At 44.7% G+C, this 22271-nt stretch overlaps 1 protein-coding gene across 1 annotated transcript in view; it reads left to right on the forward strand.

Annotated features, from left to right (window-relative positions):
- LOC104509326 (receptor-type tyrosine-protein phosphatase gamma-like) overlaps nucleotides 1-22271 on the forward strand; it is a gene marked incomplete at its 3' end in the record, with an annotated part of 119157 nt that overhangs the window by 5325 nt on the left and 91561 nt on the right. The window contains 3 exon segments of the mRNA XM_010151227.1: nucleotides 267-504; nucleotides 6012-6033; nucleotides 6035-6152. Of these exon segments, the coding sequence (XP_010149529.1) occupies nucleotides 267-504; nucleotides 6012-6033; nucleotides 6035-6152 (378 nt within the window).

The raw sequence follows: 22271 nt of genomic DNA on the forward strand, positions 1-22271 counted from the left end.
TAATAATGTATAAAGCTTTAGGAAAGTTCCAGTAACACCATGCTGATTTGTAACATATGCACGAGGAGGCTTGGGAATTGCAGATAGTTTTATGGGATAGTAATTTAAAAAAAAAGGGCATTGTTTGTCACTGCTGGAGGCAAAGTTGGACACTGCAGAGAGCTGATTTCTATCTCCTCGTAAGTTTACAAGTCTTTAACTTCTTTCAAATGCTAGAAACAGTGGAGTGACCTCAGGAGCTTAAGTCATTTGTCCTCTTACTTAAGACTTATCCAGGACTCTTGAGCCACTGGAATGTTAATTGGCATTGGTATTTTTCAACAGGTACCTATGGTCCCGAGCACTGGGTTACTTCCAGCGAGAAGTGCAGAGGGTCTCATCAGTCTCCCATCGACATCGTAGACCATCAGGCCCGTGTTGGAGATGAGTATCAAGAACTGCAACTCGATGGTTTTGACAACGAATCTTCGAATAAGACTTGGATGAAAAACACAGGAAAAACGGGTATGTTCTTCTCTGTTTGTCTCCATCGCCTGCCTGCAGTCAATTAAAAATTCAAGCCATGTTCCACCCTCCTCCTTTTTCATTGTTCTGTTGTTTGGGTTTTGCTGCCTTTTTTTCTTTTTTAAATAGAATTTTCCAGCAGCAGCCACCTATCCCTGCCTTTGCATTTTGTGCAAAGCGACTTCTGCAGATTGATTTTAAGGCTTTTTTTTAAGGGTGGGGATTTTTTTAGGTTCTCAGTATAAAATGAATCTCTTGGTACAGTTGTTCCTTAGAATAAAAGTCTGTATAAGAGTTTCAAGCTTTAATTACCAGCTTTGGGAAGCTGTAACATCTGATCCAAAAGAATGCTGGGATGCAAGGCTCAGACTTTTGTAGGAAAGGGGAAGTCTTCAAAATTGGAAGGTTTTAGAGAAGAAAGAGCAATAACTGCTCAGACTAGTGGGGACTTATTAATGTGTTTCTGATATGATTATTGCACTGTGTTCTTCACTGAACTGAATCCTCTTCTGCTCTGTCTGTTCTGGCTTTTAGAGAAAAGAACAGTCAGAGTACTGCTTATTTTTACCAAAACAGTTCACTCAAAGGTCAAGGTTGATTTATATGCAAAGCCTCATGCATTTGATTACTCTTTAATTCTAAAAATGTAAAAAGCAGAAATTATAAGGCCACCCTCTTCACTTGACAAGGTCAAATATTTTTAGGGAATTGGATTAAACCACTAATTAATTCAATTTTATTTATTGGAGGTATATTTTTATCTTTATTAACATTCGACATGTATCTTCCTGGTGCTTTATGTAACGTGGCCCCAGTCAGAGGTCTGCTAGCAAAACCCAGGGCGTGTACCTGCTCCGGGAGCTTGCAACGCAGCTCCACACGCAACGTGACCTCAGATACATCCACTGCTTCTAGGGGAGCTTGGATCTGGAGTCCAGCAAGCGCTTCAGATCCAGTTCCAGCAGTTCAGGATCTTAGCAGGAGCTGGGAGTGAGTGTCCCTCAGATAAGATGGAGTGACAGCCGGGGATCCTGTTTTCTCTCACTGCAAACCAAATCCAGTGAAGTAAACCACCACCAAGCATAGCTTGGGATTTTGTGCATGACTGAGGGTTTTTTTCCAGCTTTGGTAAGAAATGTTCCTGTTTGCTGTGAAATCTTGACTTAGTTGCCCTTTGTAACAACATGAGGTTCAGGCAAGGCTGACTGCTATGGAAATTTGGTGCTTAATTGATCTATTCATGTTCTGCATCCTGCCCTCTTGGTCACAGAGGAGTATTTGTAGTAACCAGCAATACATGCAATTAGAAATACCACGGAAAAAAAATGCTGATGCTCTACCGTATGTGTGATAGGAACATACTGCTGCACATACAATAGGAGACCGTGTGGAACCGAAACGTGCCGGCAAGTTTGCCAGTCTGCGTGCGGCTGGCAAAGCAAGCTGCATCTTCAGTCTCCTCTGCTGGGGGATGTAGTGCTGCTGCTATATTTGATTTCTTCACCCATTGGGTATGGAGTTTTGCTGACAAGTTATTGCTTCGTAGAGCAACAGGAACTGTCACTTTTCTTGGTAACTTACGGCCTTTTACTGGTAACGCGAAGACTCTTTTTGCCTCGCTGTCATCCCTGATTTTGTCTGCCGAGCTCTTAACTCCTCCCTTATTTTATCAAGGCCCATTCCTTTTCTTGGTTTTCTGACCTTTTGAAGTAACTTGCCTGGGATTAATTTTCAAGGTGGTAAGTGGTAAAGCACCAAACCAAGTGGGATGTTTTGGCTTTTGGGTAGAACGTAGAGGCAGGTTGTGCCATAAACTGCGATGCATTTTGGCAGCAGAGTTTTGGAGCAGATGGCCACAGGAGACCTTCATATTGCAGACTGACAGAGACAGTAAACTAAATATCTGTTTAAGCGATGGTGACGGATGTAGAGGGCATTGCTCAGCAATTAATGACTGGCTAAAAGAGACAGGGATCCAAAGGCCATTAACCTTGATGCTCATTAACTGGCAGGAAATGTGTTGCTTGGGTTATTGTTATTGCTATTGGACCTAGTAATTTTTTGTAGGATAGAACAATTAGTTATTTTGATGCTCTGAAATGTTAAAAGGTAAAGAGGTTGTTGCTTTTTAGATTTGTTGTGGGTTTTTTGGGTGTAATGTCCGTCCCCCCCACATTAGGTAAAGGACAGACAATGTACAGGAAACAGCTTTTCATTCAGAAAATGGAAATGGATTCATTAAGGCACTAATGTTAGCTCGATTTCATCACTGTAATAGCTGGTTCCCAAGTGGTAGAGATCACTTGGAGAATGTAAGCACATTTCATAGTTGGATTTGCATTAGCTGTTTTCACTTGTGCCCCCTCATAATGAAGTGTTAGCTGGTGTCACCCAGCCTGAGGCTGATGAGGCTTCTTACGCCCAGCCTGCCCCGGGGGAAGAGCGCCCGTGGGAGCAGTACCCACCCCAGCACGACACAGGCATTGCTACCCCTTTTTAGATTATGGAGAACTCCTCAGAACTCCTTCCATTTAGAGAAACCTACTAACATTTCTGCCAGAGGTGTGTTTTTAAGTACTTTTCCTGCGTGATGTGCATCGCTCTGGCCAGTCCTGGCCATCAGAGCTGCTCTGCTGAGGCAGAGAAAGAGCTGCTTTGTATCCAAGATTTATTTTTGATCTCAAGAAGGTGACAGGCACAGAGCTCCAGCCCTGATTCTGCAAATGGCATCACGCAGTGGTGATCTTGGTGGCTGTGGACCACCTCCTTTGGGTTTGTAATCTCAATTATACGGTATTTAAAATTAGTGGGCTTTGGGGATTGATTCCTTGCTGTGCACTGTAAGGAAATCTTGGGATAAAAGCAGTGGCTCCCAGAGGCCAGTAAGGTGATGTTTAGTTATTCCAGATGTGAAAACTAGAAATCACATGGAGGGGAGGGAAGCCCCCAAATCACTGGCAGTAAGGGGATGCTGCTGAGATAGGAAGGTGATGGGAACATGTGTTGTACAGCTCAGCAGTGTAAGAAATACTGTAAAATGAACAATTAGATGAACATTTCAGATTGTACATCCTCCTAATTATCCTTTTAATTATTCATCTAAAACAAGTAAAATGACCCCTGACAGAGCCATAAATGATTTAGGAACTATCAAATATTTATTAGATGCAACTGAATCCCCACAGAGTTTTTTTAACAGATGCACATGAATCTGCTTTCCTGTATTCCTCATCTCCAATTTTATCTATGGAATTTATAACCAATTGAATGAGATTTTCAGTATTTAAAATACTGCTGAGCTCATTGAGAATTGTTTAAGGGAGGAAGAGAGCAGTGGTGCTCTTAGTTTCCTATATTTGGTGTAAGGAGACAGCAGACACCAGTAGGACACTGGCGGCACAGGCAGTATCCTATAGCTGGTCCTACACAAACCCTTTGGTACAAGGGGAGTGCTGAAAGAACCAGAAGCCATGGAAGAAAATAGCCCCAGGATGTCTCTGGCACAACTTACAAATGCTTGAAGAATCTCATGCGATTTAACATAAACACTTTAAAGTAGAGATGTTTCTGAATTGCACCCGAGATGAAGGCAACGGTCTGTACTCGCGGGAGGGCAGCCCTGGGGCGGCAGAAAGCCAAGCCTGCAATGGAGCCTGCCCACCCGTTCATCGGCAGAGGAATGGCTTTTATTTCACGACTAGCCCGTTTTGTTTTTTCAGCAGTGAATAAAATCCTCCCTCTTACATAATAAAATTGGATTTATATTAATATTCCCGTTGTGGTGACACAGTTGGCTTGAGAACACAGAGAAATCTTTGTGGGTTATGCTATTCCCATTAAATATTTAAAAAAAAAAAAAATCAAAAAAAACCAACCCAAAAACTTTAATCACAGGATTCTGGGCACAGCAAGCGGTGGTCTGCAATGGCTTCTACAAGAAAAAACAATCTAATTTTCATTCTGTTTTTAAGTAAGTTTTGTAAGGGATGAGCAGAAAGGATTTTGTAAGGAGTTACTTTTGGGAACTGTGCCTATAAAAAATGGGAGATGCTAGGAAGGCAGGTGATCTTGTAGTGAGAGCAGCAGACAGGAATGTTTAGAAAGCTGGATTGGGTTCTTAGCTGGACCATAGACAATGTACCAGCTTCCACCATATGATTTTGCCCTCTATTTGGACCTACAGCTTTTATTGTTGCAGGAAATACAAAGGCTTTTGGAAATGAAAAGACAAAGATGATCCTTTTGACCCTTGTTGAATCACATAATAATAATGTCAGAGTTACTGTAATAAAACCCAAGTTCTTGTGGAAGATTCTTGTGAGTGGGTCTCAACACAGTTATTGTCACTCTCCCCGTTTTAGAGAAAGGAGGCGCAGGAAGGTTGAGGTGTCCAGCAGTAGAGGTGGGACAGGTCACAGGGGTGTCCCACCTCCACCAAAATAGAGGAAAAGCAACAAGCGTAGGATCCATTCTTTTCTTAACTTTTGATCTACAGACCTTCAGTGGTTTGCACGGCCAAGGATCATAGTCAGCCATTAATCCCTGGGAAGCACATTAAATGGGTTTTGATGGAATTTGCCATTTAAATTTTAATCAAAGTCCACTGAGGAGGGCAAAAACTCCTTGAGAAATTTGGACTTTGTGGGTTTTCTGTAGTCTGTGTAATTTCATAGAATAGTTTGGGTTGGAAGGGACCTTTAAAGGTCATCTGAAATTTTTCCTTATAGCTAGTCTAAATCTACCTTCTTTTAGTTTAAAGCCATTACCCCTTCTCCTGTTTCCACAGGCCCTGCTAAAAAGTTTGTCCCCATCTTTCTTATTAGTCCCCTTTAAGTACTGGAATGTGCTATAGGGTCTCCCCAGAGCCTTCTCTTCTCCAGGCTGAACACCCACAACTCTGTCAGCCTGTCCCCATAGCAGAGGGGCTCCAGCCCTCGGAGCATCTCCCTGGCCTCGCTCCAAGCACTCTTTATCCTTCTTATGCTGGGGGCCCCAGAGCTGGATGCAGTTCTCCAGGTGGGGTCTCACCAGAGCAGATTAGAGGGGGAGAATCCCCTCCCTCGACCTGTTGGCCATGCTGCTCTGGATCCAGCCCAGAATACAGCTGGTTTTCTGGGCTGCCAGTGCACACGGCCGGCTCATGTTCAGCTTTTCATCCACCAGTACCCCCAGGTCTTTCTCCTCAGGGCTGCTCTCGATCCATTCTCCGCCTGGCCTGTACTTGTGTTTGGGATTACCCTGACCCAGGTGCAGGACCTTGCCCTTGGCCTTGTTGACCTCCATAACGTTGGCACAGGCCCATTTCTTGAGCTCATAATTACTTCTATAATTAGCCAGCATTACTTGTAGATGCCTTTTTTTTTTTTAAACCAATCCCTGCAAAGAGGAAAATCATGACCTGACATTTTACTCACATTAGAAGTGTTCTAATATAATGAGAAAAAACTGTAAATGCTTCAGAAAAACTGTGCTAAGAACATCTTTCTCCTTGTTCTGTGTCTGTGCAGTTGCTATCCTGCTGAAGGACGAAAAAAAAAGCCGGGTTGCCAGGCAGATTCAAGGCAGAGAAAGTGGAGTTTCACTGGGGTCAAAGCAATGGATCAGCTGGCTCTGAGCACAGCATCAATGGCAAGAGGTTCCCCGTTGAGGTGAGTGGAAAGACACGTGCTTACGTTCTTGAAAAACAGGAAATGGGAATGTATTGCTGTAGTTTGAGATGACTGTGAAATAGGGCAATGTTTCCTTCAGTGAACAACCACGTGCAAGGCCCTCCCGGCCCTCACAGCACTCTATCTATCATCTCTTCTGTGCTTTTGCAGTGTCCGCTCTGAGCTCGGCTCTGCTAGCTTTGCCAGCTCTCACATCCCATGGGATAAGTCGCAAACAGCCACTTTTCTGGTTTCTCCCAGAAGCTTTTCAATGTGTGGGAGGATCTCCTTGCAAATATCCGCAAAGTGACCTCGTTGTCCTCCAGATCGTTCCTTTCCCATGGTGCTTACAAACAGGCAGCAGCGGTTTGGGAGCCATCATGCCGAGGCCGATGTCTTTCCTCAGTACTGCTTCCTTGCGCGCGCAGGGCCCTCTCTCTGTGTTCAGCTGCAGTCCCTTGCCTTGGAATAACGGGACACCTGCACAGATCCGTGCACGCAGCCGCACGTTTGCCTGTGCGGGAGCCAGCTGGACCCAGGCCGGCCCTGCTTTGCCAGCGGCGGAGATGGCAGAGCAGCGAGGTGTCGGCTCGGGCACAGCACCCGGCGAACGCAGCCGTGTTCAGCGCGACCATCTGCAGCTGACCACAGGAACGTGCCTTTAGATGGCGGGAGAGCCCCGGTGTCGTGGGCTGCTGGGGAGCCCCGTGCAGTTGGGTCTTGGCCTGTGAGCGATAGTCCGGGGTCACCATCGGTAGCGCAGTGTTCTCCGTGTTGGTACTTGTCACTTTATATTCGAGGTTTTGCGTGGTGATGGAAAACAGATGTTAACTGATTCCCTGTGCCTGTCGCTGAGCAGATGAGCACTTTCAGAGCGTGGTTGCAGGGAGCTTTGGTGCCCAGGAAGCTCACGGGTGGGCAGAAGTGGTTGTCTTGTGAGCTGGGTCTTGCAAGAACTCGATTCAACCCCAGCTTGCCGTAACTTGTCACTTGTGGCTTTAGCCAGGTCATTTTTCAGGAGGTGGGAAGGAGCCACCAGAGCACAAAGTGAGCTTGTAACAGACTCTGGTGCATGGGCAAAACCTCCAGTTTTCATGTCTGTGCTCCAAATGCCCCATCCCATGAGAATCAGAAGCCATTTTTTGTCTTCCCATTCTGAACCTGTACTTTGGATGTTCTGTGAGGCAGATTTTTTTATTTTCTTACTTTTTAATGAGCTTTTCTAACAGCTTCTGGCTTGATGTAGCTGTGATTTCTTATAAGGAGCCACCCCTGAACACATGGAGTGAAGGCATGAACGTTGTGCTGCTCTCTCTGTCGGCAATACTGACATTTGTAACCCGATTTTTGGGTGGCAGAAAGAGCACTCAGGAGGCCCACAGAGGCAGCAAGTCCTCTTTTGAAATTTCAGGGAGTGGGGATGGTAAAGGCGTCTGGGCCTTCTTGTTTGTGTCAGAAGTAGTATTTCCACTCCACAAGCCCTTTCTTATGATGCCAAGGCTATTTGATGCTGCCTTGGTGAATGGAAGCTATTTTACTTGAGGAATTTGCCTTTTTTTCCCAAGGAATAACTTTCCTTTGGTTGAAATATTCTTCATTTTCTTTTCAATTGGTTGAAACACTGATTTTTACTACTTTAAAACTGAGAAGAAAAATAAAAGGAAGAGTCTGCATTTCTGAATTTAGGTCACTTGTTTATGAAGGCTGTGCAAAATACATTGCTGTATCAGTTAGGTTTAGTGTTAATCTTAATAACAAAAATGTAATTTTCCAAGTGATTTGTATTAATTGCAATGACATGAACCTCTGTTCTCTGACCTTCCTGGGCATGATGGCATTAGCAGAATTCCCACAGCCTTTCCTTTACTATTTCTTAAAGGAAGAGCAATTCCAAACCAAGCCTTTCCCTGTTGTGATGCTATCTACCTCCTGGCCAAGAATTCCAAATTTCAATCATGTGTTGTGAAGGATTTTTATGGGTGGATTTTGAAGGGTCCAGTAGGTCTAAGGTGATGAAACAGTCCTTCTTGCCAATAAATGCAAAAATGGTCCCTGTAGTTGGGATTAGACCTCTCAAATGGTAACTGTACATGTGTGCATAGTAGAGCTTTTAATTTGTAATGCTAATTGTAGTTCAGCTTGCAACTGTCTGATGCAGTCCTAATTGTCTGATGCTGGGAGGTCTGTGCCAGAAATACTGCACTTCATTTGAGAAGTGACATTTCTCGGAAGGCTGTAGAAAGGAAAAAACCAAAATCCTGGCCTACAGGAAGCAAATCCCAAATCACTGATTATTCTGAGCCCGTGGACATGGGTAAAGCTTTTAAGGAGCGTGCAGGCATTGGCATTCCGGGTCTGCAAGTTACAGTGGTGATGCAGCTGGAAGAAAACATTTTCCGAGTCTGATTGTGCAACCAGATGTGGACTGTGCAAAACCCATTAGTTCCAAAGCACATCCCAAGGGAACGCAGATAGATCAGCTCCATCCGTAGACTGTGCTCTGTGCACATGAAGTTTAGCTGTTTTTTCCTCTGGGAAACAAAGTGCTTGCTGGTAGTCTTTTTTCCTTGAAGAGGATGCAGAAAGTAATTAGAAATGTCAGATATAATACAGAGCATTATTGTTTGACCATGTTGTTTGGTTTTTATTATTACGACTAATGTGTCAGATGGTAAGGCTGTCTACGTTAATTGGTTTCCTTCATTGAAGCCCATCTGGATCATATTTTTTTGTGATTTATATGTTAAATTAGTTGGTAAGATATATGAGAACATCCTTTTGTTTCCTGCTTTAAAGGCATGTTGGATCAAAGGCGTATTTTCTTGCAGTACTTTTATGCAGATGTGATTCCTTTCCAAACCATGGCGTATGTAATGATGTTCTTTTGTTACGTGGTCTTGATCGCTTATTTATTGATTAGATTTTCCTTGGTGATACTTGAGCCTTATGAAGCCTGTATGAGCTCGGCGGTCTCCAAAGTAGCATTTATGAACTCAGATGTCTGCGAGGCTCTAACTCTAATCCACCTCCAGGTGCCAGCTCGTGATACCAGGCCTGGTCAGCATTGGCTTGAGGTTTGGTTTTTCCCTCCTCCTTGCCATTTTAGCACGATTGTTTGGGTGCGGCCAGGAACTGGTGCTGCGCCGCTGAAGATGAAAGCGATACCATTAGCGTACTGCTGTGTGAGTGGAGCAGGAATCCTAATGAGGACGCGGGCTCCGTGCCAGTTTAGAACAGCGCTCTCTCCTTTTTTCTTCAAGTTAAGAAAAGTTGGTAACAACGCATTCTCTACATTTTAATGAATTGCTGACTCCTTTGTATTCTGTTATTGTTCTTCTCTGCTATAATTACTCAGGTTTTTCTTCTTCTTTCTGAAGTCGAAGCGCTATAAATGAACATGCAAACGCTAGAAACCATTTAAATGGTGAAGTGACAAAATTAAAATAAAGAAGACGAGCTTCCTTCAGGCCAGGAGAGAGCCCAGGTTCCCCTCATTAGAGCCAAGAGGAGTAATTGCAGTGCTTAAATCTTCAGTGTCACGGCGCCGGTTCCAGCCCTGCCTGCGTGGAGCTTGCGGCAGGCAGAGTCTGCCGTGCGGGCTCCCTGCTAGGTGGGAAACCCGGCACTTAATATTTCACAGGCAAGCAACAGCTGACGTGGCAAAGCTGTGCTGGCAGAGGTCGGAACCACCGTCCCAGCATAACTGATTTTTTTGTTTTGTTTTTGAGCTGCTTCATACTCATTTTTATGCAAAATGCTGATTATTTCTGTGAAGAGCAGAAATCAGAGAGTGATTTTAATCATGACTGTGTTAATTTGATGTGAGCTTTGGCTGTTTATAAGCTTTCTCTTTAATGGTGCTAATTGTCAGTTATAATGTGAACACCATTATACAGTAATATACAGTAATTTATTTAGTAAATGAGAATCTTATTCCAAGGACCATACTGCAATATGCCACAGAGACCTCATCCCTTTAATCTTACATGAACAAACTTGCACTGTCTAGGCCAAATTGGTAATAGGAACATCAACTTGGCTTCTGAAATAGCGATGTGATTTCGTGCCCACAAGTGCCAACATGTGTGTTTTTGGAGATCTCGAGTTCTCCATTAAAAAAAAAGAAATATCAAAAAACCCCAACAAAACCCCACAAACCATCCCAGCAGAAAATGAAGAGCTAACACCCTTTCATGTCGATTAATGTGCTTTTACGTTATGTTGATATATTAATTTTGCTAAATTGTTATTACAAAACAATCATTTGCATTAACAATCCTTGTTCTTCTTCAAGCGTGTTTCTCAGAAGACTTTCCAGGTTCTAATGGTGCCTTTGTTCTTGCTACTTCTTTGATTTTCTTCCTTTTCCCTTTGAATATACATACTCACTCCAGCGTGGTCTAGCTCTGCAGCTAGTTGCTCTAATTTGAATGCTCAGATCTCCTTGCCAAAGTTTATCGCCGGTGCTATCCCACCTCTCATTATAGCACTTGAATTCCGTTGTTTTATATTATCACAGGCAGAAGACGTCATTACCGTAGAAGAAATGTGTGCTATTGGGTGCACAGAAACCTCTACTACAGGGAACACACTGAGACAAGTTAACTTTTTTGGTGTTACCCTGAATGTTAAGTCTTTCTGTCGCCCTTGGAATCATCTACAGCACATGTCCAGCCTTTTGCCCACCTGTGGGTGGCAGGGGATGTTTACTTTCTAATGTTAGAATTGGAGCCTTTTCTGTTCTTTAGTTTTGGTGTATTTGTAAGTTTTGCGTCGATTTCTGTGTGCTTTTTTGACATACTGAGACATGGACTTGTCGCAGTATGTTCCCTTGACATACAGGAGAGAACAAACACCCCACGTTGCCGTGTGGCAGCTGGGTTTATTTTTTCTGGCCTCCAGCATATCTGGTGCTTGTAATTTTGCAAAGACCTCTGGTGTTGGCTTCAAGCACAAGTGAAGACTAATTGTGAAACAGGGAGCCAGCGTTGGTTTTATTTCCTTATATTTTTGTTTACCAGTTGCTCTTCAAATTTCCTTGCCTCCATCTGGCAGGATGTAGCAAAGTACAAGTCAATAAATGATGAAGGGACCTGAAGGGGGCCATTGGGAATATATCACAGTGAGAGACTTCAACTGTCTGAAGTAATTTTACCGTAATACTCTCTCCAAGGACCAAATCCACACTTGGAGGGGGATACTTAGAGCTCCCAGTGATTTTGATTGGAGATGTGCTGTTGAAAGTCTGGGTGAGGATTTGGCTCCGTGCTCGTGCTGTCTGTGCTGTAGAGTGCCCAGGGAATTTAACATCCACTGTTTATTCCATCCACATCTCTTACAGCACCCTTGACTTAATCATACAGACAAGGAGGTGGCTTGGGGATTTTCATGTTTAATTATTTTTTTTAATTTTTTTTCCAAGCTGACAATTAGCATGTTGGTTTTTTTTCTTTTTGATCTGTTTTCTTGGTGTTCTGTCTCCCCTTTCCCCACACTCTTTGGGGTTCCAGGTAGCCAGACAATACTCTGTAAAAATACAAGACAATAAAAAGCAAAAAAGCCACTTTGTCTTTTCTCCAGTGAAGTAAGATTTTACTCCAGGAGTCTCCAGACCTTACTCCTCTTTGCTCTTCACTGCTTTAAAAACTTGTTCAGCTTTCTCATCGTCAGGAAATCAGTGTCACAATTTTCAAACATGAAATGAGTGGATATATTGAGCACACGGCTAAGTTTCCATCACGTCGCACTGCGAAGACCATGAGCACATGAGTTAAACATCATCTGATAACGGTCTGGTTTACGGGTTTATTTCCCCCAGTGTGGCTGGTAGACTGTCTCCTCACAGTCATCTTTAGTGCCTCCCATATACTGACAGGAGAATCAGTTGGGACTTTTAATTAATGACTTTATTGCAATCAAGGTCCAATTTTAGTGCAGAATGCTTCATCTTGTAGTAGTGAAATATTTAGTCTCCATCTGGCTGATCTTTTCTGTGAATGCCCCGTGATAATTAAGAAGAAGCACGAGAGGATGGTCTGAAATTAAAATCCGTTTGGCGGCGGGGTTAGCGTGTCTTGGGACCGTGCGTGTGGAGACCCAGACAAAATTTAGGGACGTAACAGCACTTTGCTTTTATGGCAGCATCTTCCGGCTGCTTGCCAAGCCCCAGTAATTTCTAGAGTGAGTTGCAAATGTTACAGTGCATCCAGAGTTTTATTTTGAAGTAACCATCCAGTAACACGAACCAGATATAACTCTTTTCATGTTGGATGGGAATGTCCTGCTTTCCCCGAAGGATTTCCACTGTCTTGTTGAAAAGGTCTGAGGCAGCAGCACTACACTCCGATTACAAGTATGGTAATGATGAGCTAAGAGTTGTACATTCCTCTTAACATAAATCCCTGATTTTCTACATGGTTAATTGGAATCTGGAAAGACTGACAAGGAGAAGGAGGATCAGATGGGGTGAAAATAAGAGATAACAGGCTGACAGCCAGCTCTTGTTGTAAAGAGGAGTTATTTTGAATAGGAGAAAAAATCAATACAAAGGTTGGAGAATTTGACAGAGTTATAAGAGCTACTTTAATGAAAGGTAGCAGATTCAATCGGATTGTTACTTCAAATGTGGGATTGTCCGAGTTAGAAAAATGGGACTGTCTCTCCCCAGCTGCAAAGGTGAGCTTTACGTGCTAAGCTTACTGGGTGCTTAGGCCACTGGGTTTACTGGCATTCACTCTGGGCACTGAATGTGGCAAGAAAAGGGAAAAAAGATGTATAGGAACTTGCTGTATTCTGTTTTTCTGGAGTAGTCACTTGCTTATGGGAGGAGAAGGAGGAGGGCAATAGGTGACAGCTGTTTGGAGCGAGTCTAGAGGGCACCGTGGAGATGCTCCGAGGGCTGGAGCATCCACCTCAGCCTTATGTAGAGGAGACCAGTTTTCCTAAATTGCTCATAGCTTTTTTCATTTTGGGGACTTAGAGGCAGGAAGGCAATTTTTTCAGAGTGAAATGCAGAGTCGTGACGCACGGGAGGCTTACGGAGGGGTGGTCAGAGTCCCTGAGCTGCAGGCTCGGAGCGCAGGGTGCGCCGGGTGCACAGGTCGGGCACGTTTACGTGCTGTGCTGTGCCAGGTCAGCTCTGCGCAGGGGTCCCGGGATACTGGCTCAAAGCACGTGGAGTTTAAGAGGCGCTCAGCACTGCCTCTTCACTTCAGGCAAGTCTGACCGTCCCAGGACTTTGGGACGTCTTCCCCTGGAGATGTATGACCCTTCCAACCCTCTGGAAATAACAAAGATAGATAATATTTGGGGAGGGGGGAGGGGAGGCAAAGAAAGAAACATTGCACAAATGTGTTGAGAAGTGATAATATTTCCTTGGCACAGAAAAAATCAAAACAAACCCTTAATGTGGTTAATGGGCTCGTTGGTAACTTGTCTGCCAGTATTTCCCATGGAAGTCATTTCACTGGGTCTCAAACAGTGGGAATAAATTTCGCCAATGTTAATCATGATTTAAGGCAGCAAGCAGGAAATTATTTAAATTGTCTATTATACTGGTGCTTTACTGATTGCGTTTTTGTATTTTTTTCCTGAAGAATTCTAAACAGTTGCTGTAATTTCATGCCAAGAGAATAAATTACGTCAGACATGTTTTTCACGGTTAGAAAACTTGGTACATTTGTCCAGGTTTTACTTTTTTTTTTCCTGCTTTATCACATGTTAAAGAACTGTTTTCTAAGGAATGATGACTAAAAGCTTATGTAAACTGGAAATGAAGAGGCATCTTGCTGTCCGAAAGGTTTGTGTCTGAAATGTGTCCGAAAGGTTTTCACTAAAATTGATTTTGTACCATGGGTCACCGAAAGGCTTTGTAATTCTGGGGGGCGGGAGGCAGGCTGCGAAATGCATTCACTGCAGACTATGCTGAGCAGTCCTATTGTATTTACATTCCTCCCTGCCCACCTGAATCCCTCTCCTGTCTCTTATATTGAGTTTAAAAGCTCTTTGGGACCAAGAGTGTCTCTTTGGGTTTCTGCAGCGCGTGCCCCAGTGGAATTCCCGCTCTGGGACAGAGTGGTGCTCTGCTGCTCCTATAACCGCAGGCTTTGCGGGAATGAATTGCTTTGTTTTTTCTGTGATAAAGCTTCACGTGATGTAAGAGATCGGGCAGCAAGAGGAGTGTAGTCCCTGTTATTTCCCCAGTTCACAGGCATTGTATTTCCAGACAGGATGGGAAGGTTAACTAAAGTTGAAAAAGGATCTGAAACACAGCAAGAGTTTACTGTCTGGTAGGAATGAAATAACAATAGTGGTTGAAAACGAGAAAAAAAGGTGTGTTTGCTCATGCTTTGAGACACACAGCACTCATCTTTCTGTAAAGAAAAACAATTTGGGGAAAACAGTTATATCCCTCAATACATGTGTCCTCTTGCTCCCTATTTTTCTACCCAGCTTAATAAGAGAAATTCTCTATTCTCTAATTAGTTGGGCTTTTCAGCACATGCCTCGGAAGGCCAATGATGTCCTTTTCTGTCACCATCCCATCTAGGCTGATGGTCCTCTGGGGGGGCTTTCCTTTATTCTCTGGCTTCAGAGAGGAGGCAAAGCAGCCTTGTGTTTCCAGGAAATCTGCAGCCCCTTTGGAATCCTGCTTGCAGCTGCCTCCAGTGCACTCACTGCCTGGGCAGGGAAACCTTTGTCAGCGTAACCCTCCGAGAGGGCTTGGGTATCATTGCCCATTGACCATTCAGGAGGGGTTTTGTCTAAAATATAGCTCCTGCTCTACACATGTGTGAGAAATACAAATTTTGGCTTTGCACCAGAGTTAGAAATAGTGTTACCAGGTGGGAAAGAGCTTTTCCCCCTGCAGTGGGCTAAGAGTTTGTTAATAGTTTCTTCAAGCACAGAAAATGGCACCTGGTCTGCCCAAAGTGTGTTCGTTTCTCCAGAGAATTCCCTGGAGAGAATTAATTGTCCAGGAAAAGAAGATTGAAAGTGTCTTCCTAGTAAGTTAAGGATGAATCATTCTTCTCTGGGACTGGGGGCAAATTTGATTTTTTTTTTAACAGACTCTCAGACACCAAATAAAGGGGGGAGGGGCAACCTTAGAATCATAGAATGGTTTGGGTTGGAAGGGACCTTAAAGATCATCTAGTTCCAACCCCCCTGCCATGGGCAGGGACACCTTCCATAGCCCAGGTTGCTCCAAGCCTCCTCCAGCCTGGCCTTGGACACTCCCAGGGATGGGGCATCCACAACATCTCTGGGCAACCTGTTCCAGTGCCTCACCACCCTCTCTGTGAAGAATTTCTTCCTGACATCTAATCTAAACCTCCCTGATTTCAATTTCTACCCATTACCCCTTGTCCTATCACTACAGGCTCTCGTAAAAAGTCCTCTCCCAGTACCCTTGTAGCCCCTTCAGATACTGGAAAGCTGCAAGGAGGTCTCCTCGGAGCCTCCTCTTCTCCAGGCTGAACAAGCCCAGTTCTCGCAGCCTTTCGTCATAGGAGAGGTGCTCCAGCCCTCTGATCATCTTCGTGGCCCTCCTCTGGACTCGCTCCAAGTGGTCAATATCCTTCTGATATTGAGGGCTCCACAGCTGGACGCAGCACTCCAGGTGGGGTCTCACCAGAGCAGAGATCTCGCCTTGCTGGCCCCTGCTGCTGAATCCAACTCGAGAATTCAAAACAGGCGTTAGCACAAGATCTATCACACATTTGTTGTGGAAGGGAGAGAGATCTTTGGGATTTGATCATGCCAGGGTGGATTAAATTTCTTGAATTTTGTCATGTTTGTCTTTACCGAATTTCAACTGCATTCTGTGATGTGAAGTTCATGCCTGCAACACTGCTGGTGTTTGCTCTTTACCTTAGCTGGATTGCTGTAAGGGTGATTTTAGTTGATTTTTATTCCTACGTCAAGCCCCTCCATTCCTTCAGGGTGGCAGTGCCCACAGCTGAGATAACAAATTCATTGCTCAATGCCCGCATGCAGCGCTCAAGGGTTTTCAAATTTTAACTTTTTTAAATGCAAAACTACCTACAGATGAGGAGCTAAAATTACAAAATTCATTCAATAAGAGGAGGAAACCTCTCTTCTTTAGTTTCCCATCACCCTTGGTTGAGCAGGAAATTCTGTTCTCCATTCTCCGAGGTCCGGATCCTCTTAGGGGAGGGTAGTGCTCCTGAGGAGAAGGTGGCTTGCTGGGAGTTGAGTGACACATTTAATCTTGTGATGGCACGTACCAGGCAGGACCATAATATCCCTTAAGAAAAAGAAATGTCATTACATCCAGTTCAGAATAGGAGATTGGAGATAACGGGTTGGTTTTAAAAAAGATTCATTTGAAATTCTTTGCTTGAGAGGTCTCATTCTGTTGGGAGGCAGGAATGTGAGCGCTCACTTAATGAGCTGCATTCAAAAGATGAAATTTCAAGAGAGTAAAAGTAAAACCCATTATTTTCTGAGCATAAATGGAGTCACCCATCCTCAAATCCATAGTTGTGCCATTCTCCTCGACCTCATCTAATATTTCCTTTGTCCCCTGTTTAACTGGGAAAGATTTTAGGGGCCTTTGCCTCTAGGAAATACCGAAAGTAGATACCTTCAGTCATCTCAGTCACTGATGTTAAAGCACATGCTGTTTACTAAGTAATGCTGAAAGCTCCATGCTGTTGTTGCTGGCATACCATTTAGGAGAGGCCTGTTAGCCCTCCCACTGAACCATATGGTGATTTATCAGGCAGTTTAGTAGTAGCAAGACCAATACTCTTGGTCAAAACTAAAAATGGATAATCCTTATGTTGCCGCTGATAGAATGTTCCCATTCCTATTCCCTTTGTGGTACAGGGAATGTGTGTGCTGAGCTATGTGTCCCCTTACTGGGAATAGCCTGGGAGGGAGTTGCTGTATTTCCAAGGTCTGGGGTTATGATCTTACAACTTAGTCTTTCAGGAAACTGAAACCAGCAATTTCCGGATGCTTGCAGCTCCGACAGCTGTTGTGTTGGTCCATTTTAAAGAAAAGAAATATGAAATATATATGAAACCTGTGAAAGCTCAAGCGCGCGGCTCAACTCTGAGGAGTTTGAAGGTGAGACCATGTAAGAGGAAATTAATGTTTTCTGCAGAAGAAAAGCAAGCCCTCATTTCAAAGAAAGCTTCCTAGCAAACCGTTTCTGCCTGTTCAACACTTGAGGTAGCAAAGCATCCACATGTGATCTCTGACATAATATTGCTGCATTGTTAGCAGAGTTAGTTCAGATTTTTTCCTGTCATGATCAAGTAAGATAGAAGTGAAAATAATTCTGGTAACACTGCAAGGAATAATTTGGCAGCAGTCAGAAGCTGGAACTGGAAAAGGGCAGTAGGAGAGAAATAATTAGCAAGGATAATTTCCAGGCCTTGACAAGCTGGCATGCCTCTCTAGCAGTGAATGGATTCACCTGACACCCAGAGATAGCCATCTGATAATAGCACTCATAAGATCAATACATCGATACTTTATCCTTGAAACAGTATTTAAAGTCTGTTCTTAGGTTCATTTCTTTACTTCTGTAAAGTTATAGCAATCTGGGCTTTGAGATAATGCTTTCATTACCGTCTTATCGGCCCTTCTTCACTTCCTGTATTTTAACACATCTACCGTGATTGCTGAAGGAGGATGCTCAGTGAGCTTAATCTGCTTATGCTTTTAAAGAGAAAGGATGCTCCAAAGGCTAAAATGGAGCCTCATACTGAGCAGGTTGGAGAGTTTGCAGTGCCTACAATGGGAAGGTGTTTTGCGGCAGAGGTGTTTGGAATGTAAAGCTTCCGTGGTGCTGGCTCTGCGGAGCTCATGACGAGGAGAGGAGGGGGAGCTGGGCACGGCTGAGGCTTGGCTTCTGTACATCTGAGATTCTGCCCAGGCTCTCGCACGGCTGATAATGCCAAGATGTCGCTGGGTTAAGCCCAATGCTGCTGCTTTCTGGTAACGTATCTTGTTGGTCCCCGTTTCTTCTCATTGCGGGGAATGATTTGTGGGATTGCGATGCACACCCCAGGCCACAGAAATAGCACGTGCGCGCTTGAAATAACGCTCACGCAGATAAGTATTGTGTGTGTAAGCACAGAGAGGTTTAGATCAGTTTCCTCTGTATAGACTCACCAGATTCCCCCAGATGCATGTGCTTTGAAAGAATTTAAACAGGACTGGAAATTTTACTTTTAATGAGTGCTGCTGTGAAGGACAAGAGACTTACGGCAGGGCGGTGAGTTTTCTGGTCCCACCGTGTAAATGTTCTGTCTCTAGCAAGGCAGAAGCTCCTGTTAAAAAACACCTATTTATCAACAACCAAACCATCCTTTCTCTGACGAAGACTGGAGGTCAGTGACTGCCCTCTGAGCACCTGGGAGGAATTACTCCTACCTCTGTCTCAGTACTGATGGGTGCGTCGCCGCGGCACGCTGACACCGGTGCCATCCCAGCCATGGCCCTGGCCTCGCTGGCGGCTGGGAAGTTCAGCTCTTTCAAAACCCGTGGGTTTTGTTCGTTTTAAGTAGATTATGGCGTGAAAGATGGAAGGGGAGATCAGAACTGGCAGGACGGTGCGGTTAGAATAGGACCTTCAATTTGACAGGTGTTGTGTTCTTAGGAGAGGGCTCCGTGCCTGGTTTTTGTTGACAGGGGTGACGACGGCCTTGAGGGATGATGGGCATTTCGATGAATCGCTAAACTGATTTGATAATCAGTAAGTGAATTTGCGAAGAGCGGGTACCACGCACCTTCTCTGGGGCTCGGTTAACCTAGTGTCAGCGTGTTTTCAGTGTTCTGGGCGCTTTTAGTTTATTTTATCTTCTCCTGGTGAGAGCTCGAGACAGAGTTACTGCCAAATAAAAGAAGTTGTTTCTCCTCTTTGGCCGTAAAACTAACCTGAGGACGACCAGACCTTGCTTGTACAAAGGAGCTGCTGTCCTGGATTAAATTCTCTGTTTTCTCCAGTTATGCCCAGATAGCGGGGATCGTCATGGTCAGGTCTGTCATGTTTATGTCCCCTCGGCGGGGCTCTCTGTTTGCCCTCCCTAGGAGAGCGTCAGCCCTGCAGGCAGCCTTTGGCTCCCTAGGAGCTGCTCATAACTGCCCTGCTCCAGATTCCAGCTGCTCTTTAATGGACTTCTCCCCCCCCTTGAACACAAAGGGGAGATTTTTCCGCTCCCTGGAGGCACAGACGGTGGGTGCTGTGGGGCAAAGAGGGTGGGCAGGCACCGAGCCGGGGCTGGCATTTCTGGGCAGCCTTTCGGCCGTGCGTGCAGCTCCTGGTTGGATCCGGAGTTCCCTCCCCAGCAGCCCTGCTGTTTTCTCTGGAAACTGGACACAGGACAAGGCTGTCAAATGAAAAAGCGCTGCCTCCAGCATCAGGCATGCTTATTGGAGTTTACGCTGGTTTATGTCGGAGCTGTTCAGAAGGGGGTTTTGCTTCAGGCATTTCTGAAAGGCGATACATATTGAACTTTTACAAATCGGCTTTATTTTCTGGTTCCCCAGCAATGTCTGTGGTGTTTGCTTGGGTTAGAAACATTTGTGTTCTAGGTAGCTCTCATTTGCCCAACTATTACAAATATGAGTTGGGTTTTTTTCTTACATGCATTCATAATTGTCCTCTGTTCTTAAGACATAAATTGAAGTTGTGTCCTTCATACCATGATGCTCAAACGATTTCCTTTTCAACAAAGAGTACGTAATAAAGGCTAAAAATGATTTTTGCAATCCGTGCATTTAAGTATACATTACTATCAGTTTTAAGGATGGATAATCAATGTAAAAAATGATACTTCCGTGTATTCCTAATAGGTCACTGTGTAAATATCCATAATGGAATCGATCCCTTAGGTTATGGCAACCATTAGTACAGAAGGGGTTTCACAATTAATGTATCAGACATTTGCCTTTCATACTTACACGCAAAATGATTATTTATTGATTATTTTCAATCCAGGTTAATGATGTTGAAGAGGTTTCGGTATCTCAATTTGAAGTACTTACAGCGCGGTTCAAACAGAAATGTCATAACCCTTTCAAGAAGTTGTGACTAATATCTGATAGGTAATTTTGCTCTGTGTTCTCTCTTATTTATATATGCATGTTTATATATAAATTAAGGGTGTTTGTGCATCTAGAAAGTCTTGGTGACGCATTCAGTGTCAGCCTGGGGTGGTCTTCATGCTCCTGCAGTTTTGTATTTCCGTACAGCAGTTGTATATCACTGTAGCCAAACACGTCTCAGAGCATGTGTGACTCTCTGGGGTTAGTGGGAGTCATGCATTTGCCACAACAAGGAGGAGAATTTTCTTGCTGAGTGTATATTTTTTTAAACTGTAAATGTTTCCACAAGTTGACGAACAGATTCCCTTGCTCCCCTTAGAAATCTCCCCATAAACATGGGCATTGTCATCTCGGGTAACCAGCTGACGAGTGGGACCAGAGATACAGCTTCTGGAAACAAGCTGATTCCCCCAGAATCTGCCAGGCAGCTTTTCTTGCAGAGCTTTGCTGAGTGCGTGAGGCCAACAGGCAAGAGAGGAGGGCTCAGCCCTGGAGGGCCCCCCCCAAGACTGTCACTGTGTGCCAAATTCTGAAGTGCACATCCCAGATAAAAATACCCCCCCAGGGGTCTTAAGGGTCTCCACAGTGAGGCAAGTAAGACCACTGAGCATCGCCGTTTACTTCTGCAAAGTGAAGTTACAACATTAACCTCTGCTGATGCTGTTTCGGTGGTGATTTACCGCCACGGTACGATGCCACGTTGGGCGTGCGGGGGTGAAAGGCTGGCCAGGCTCGACGGTGGCACCCCTGGGTGCGAGTGTGTAATGGTAGCCAGGATTAGGCCACGACTGAAAGAGTCCTTAGTTGTGGAAGTGTCATTGCAAGGCAGGAAAACTACTGCGTTTCATCCCAGTTCAGCAGTAAAGGATTCCCAAGCTGACAGCGGAACTGGTTTTCTTTAGTGATCCCTTTTGGGTCAGGGAAGGTGATTGTTTTTACTGTTACCTCCTGTTTTACCTGTAACAAGCTAATCGCTGCCTGGAGGTGTTTAACACTATGGGCATGAAAACCTCGTGTAAAACCAAACTGAACGCTAAAAGGCTTGCTTGATTATCATAGAGATTGCCAACTGAGCCTCATGGAGCTCTTTGGCAATATTAATGAGCAGTGGGAAAGACATTTTAAAAAGCCTGTAAGTGACAGGATCCTGTGTCCCACTTGCAGAGTGACATGGCACATATCTCTCAATAGAATCATGGAATGGTTGGGGTTGGAAGGGACCTTAAAGCCCACCCAGTCCCACCCCCTGCCATGGGCAGGGACACCTTCCACTAGACCAGGTTGCTCCAAGCCTCATCCAGCCTGGCCTTGGACACTCCCAGGGATGGGGCATTCAAAGATTCTCTGGGCAACCTCTTCCCTGAATAGTTTCAGGTTGATATATGGTGGCTTCCTTGGTTCTGGAAAGTCAAGCCCACAAGCAGCAACACAACTGTTGGTCCAGAAAGAGCCTTATCTCCTCTTCTGGCACTGTGTTCCCCTTTGGTGTGGGTTTGTGTTCACAGCCTAGCTCTCCTGTGCAAAGACGTATGTAAAAAGGGCAAGGTCTCTCCCAGGCAGCCTGTCCCACCGCAGCCCAGGGGGACAAAGGACGGGCAACAGTCTGGTTTTTATTAAAAATGGAGGACATTTTCTTCCTCTCATACACACCTCCAAAGAAACCGAGTTCTGGCGAGTAACTCCATTTCAGTTCCAAAGGGCGTTAAGCTGACACGTTGACCTCCAAATGCCCAGGCCGGAGGTGGAGCGGTCTGCGGCAGCCCGCTGCGGCGCTGCCCGTGGTGGTGCAGGCGGTGGGTATGGTGCACGCTCACCGGTCCTTTCCGAGGCCGAGCTGGCGTTGGAAGGCTGCTGGCATGGGCTGCTGCGACTGCTGCATAGAAGCTCAGAGCCTATAAGGCTGACATCTGCTTTTGAATAAAACTCTGTACTGGAAGCTGACAACAACCCTCTGTGCTGCTTTAAATTCATACTCTCCTTGGAAAAAAAATAGTCTAGTATTTCAGTGCAGGTTTGAGCTTCTCTGTATTTGTGAGC

Source organism: Eurypyga helias, unplaced genomic scaffold (genome assembly GCF_000690775.1).
Source record: "Eurypyga helias isolate BGI_N326 unplaced genomic scaffold, ASM69077v1 scaffold90, whole genome shotgun sequence".
In the NCBI taxonomy this organism is placed as follows: domain Eukaryota; kingdom Metazoa; phylum Chordata; class Aves; order Eurypygiformes; family Eurypygidae; genus Eurypyga; species Eurypyga helias.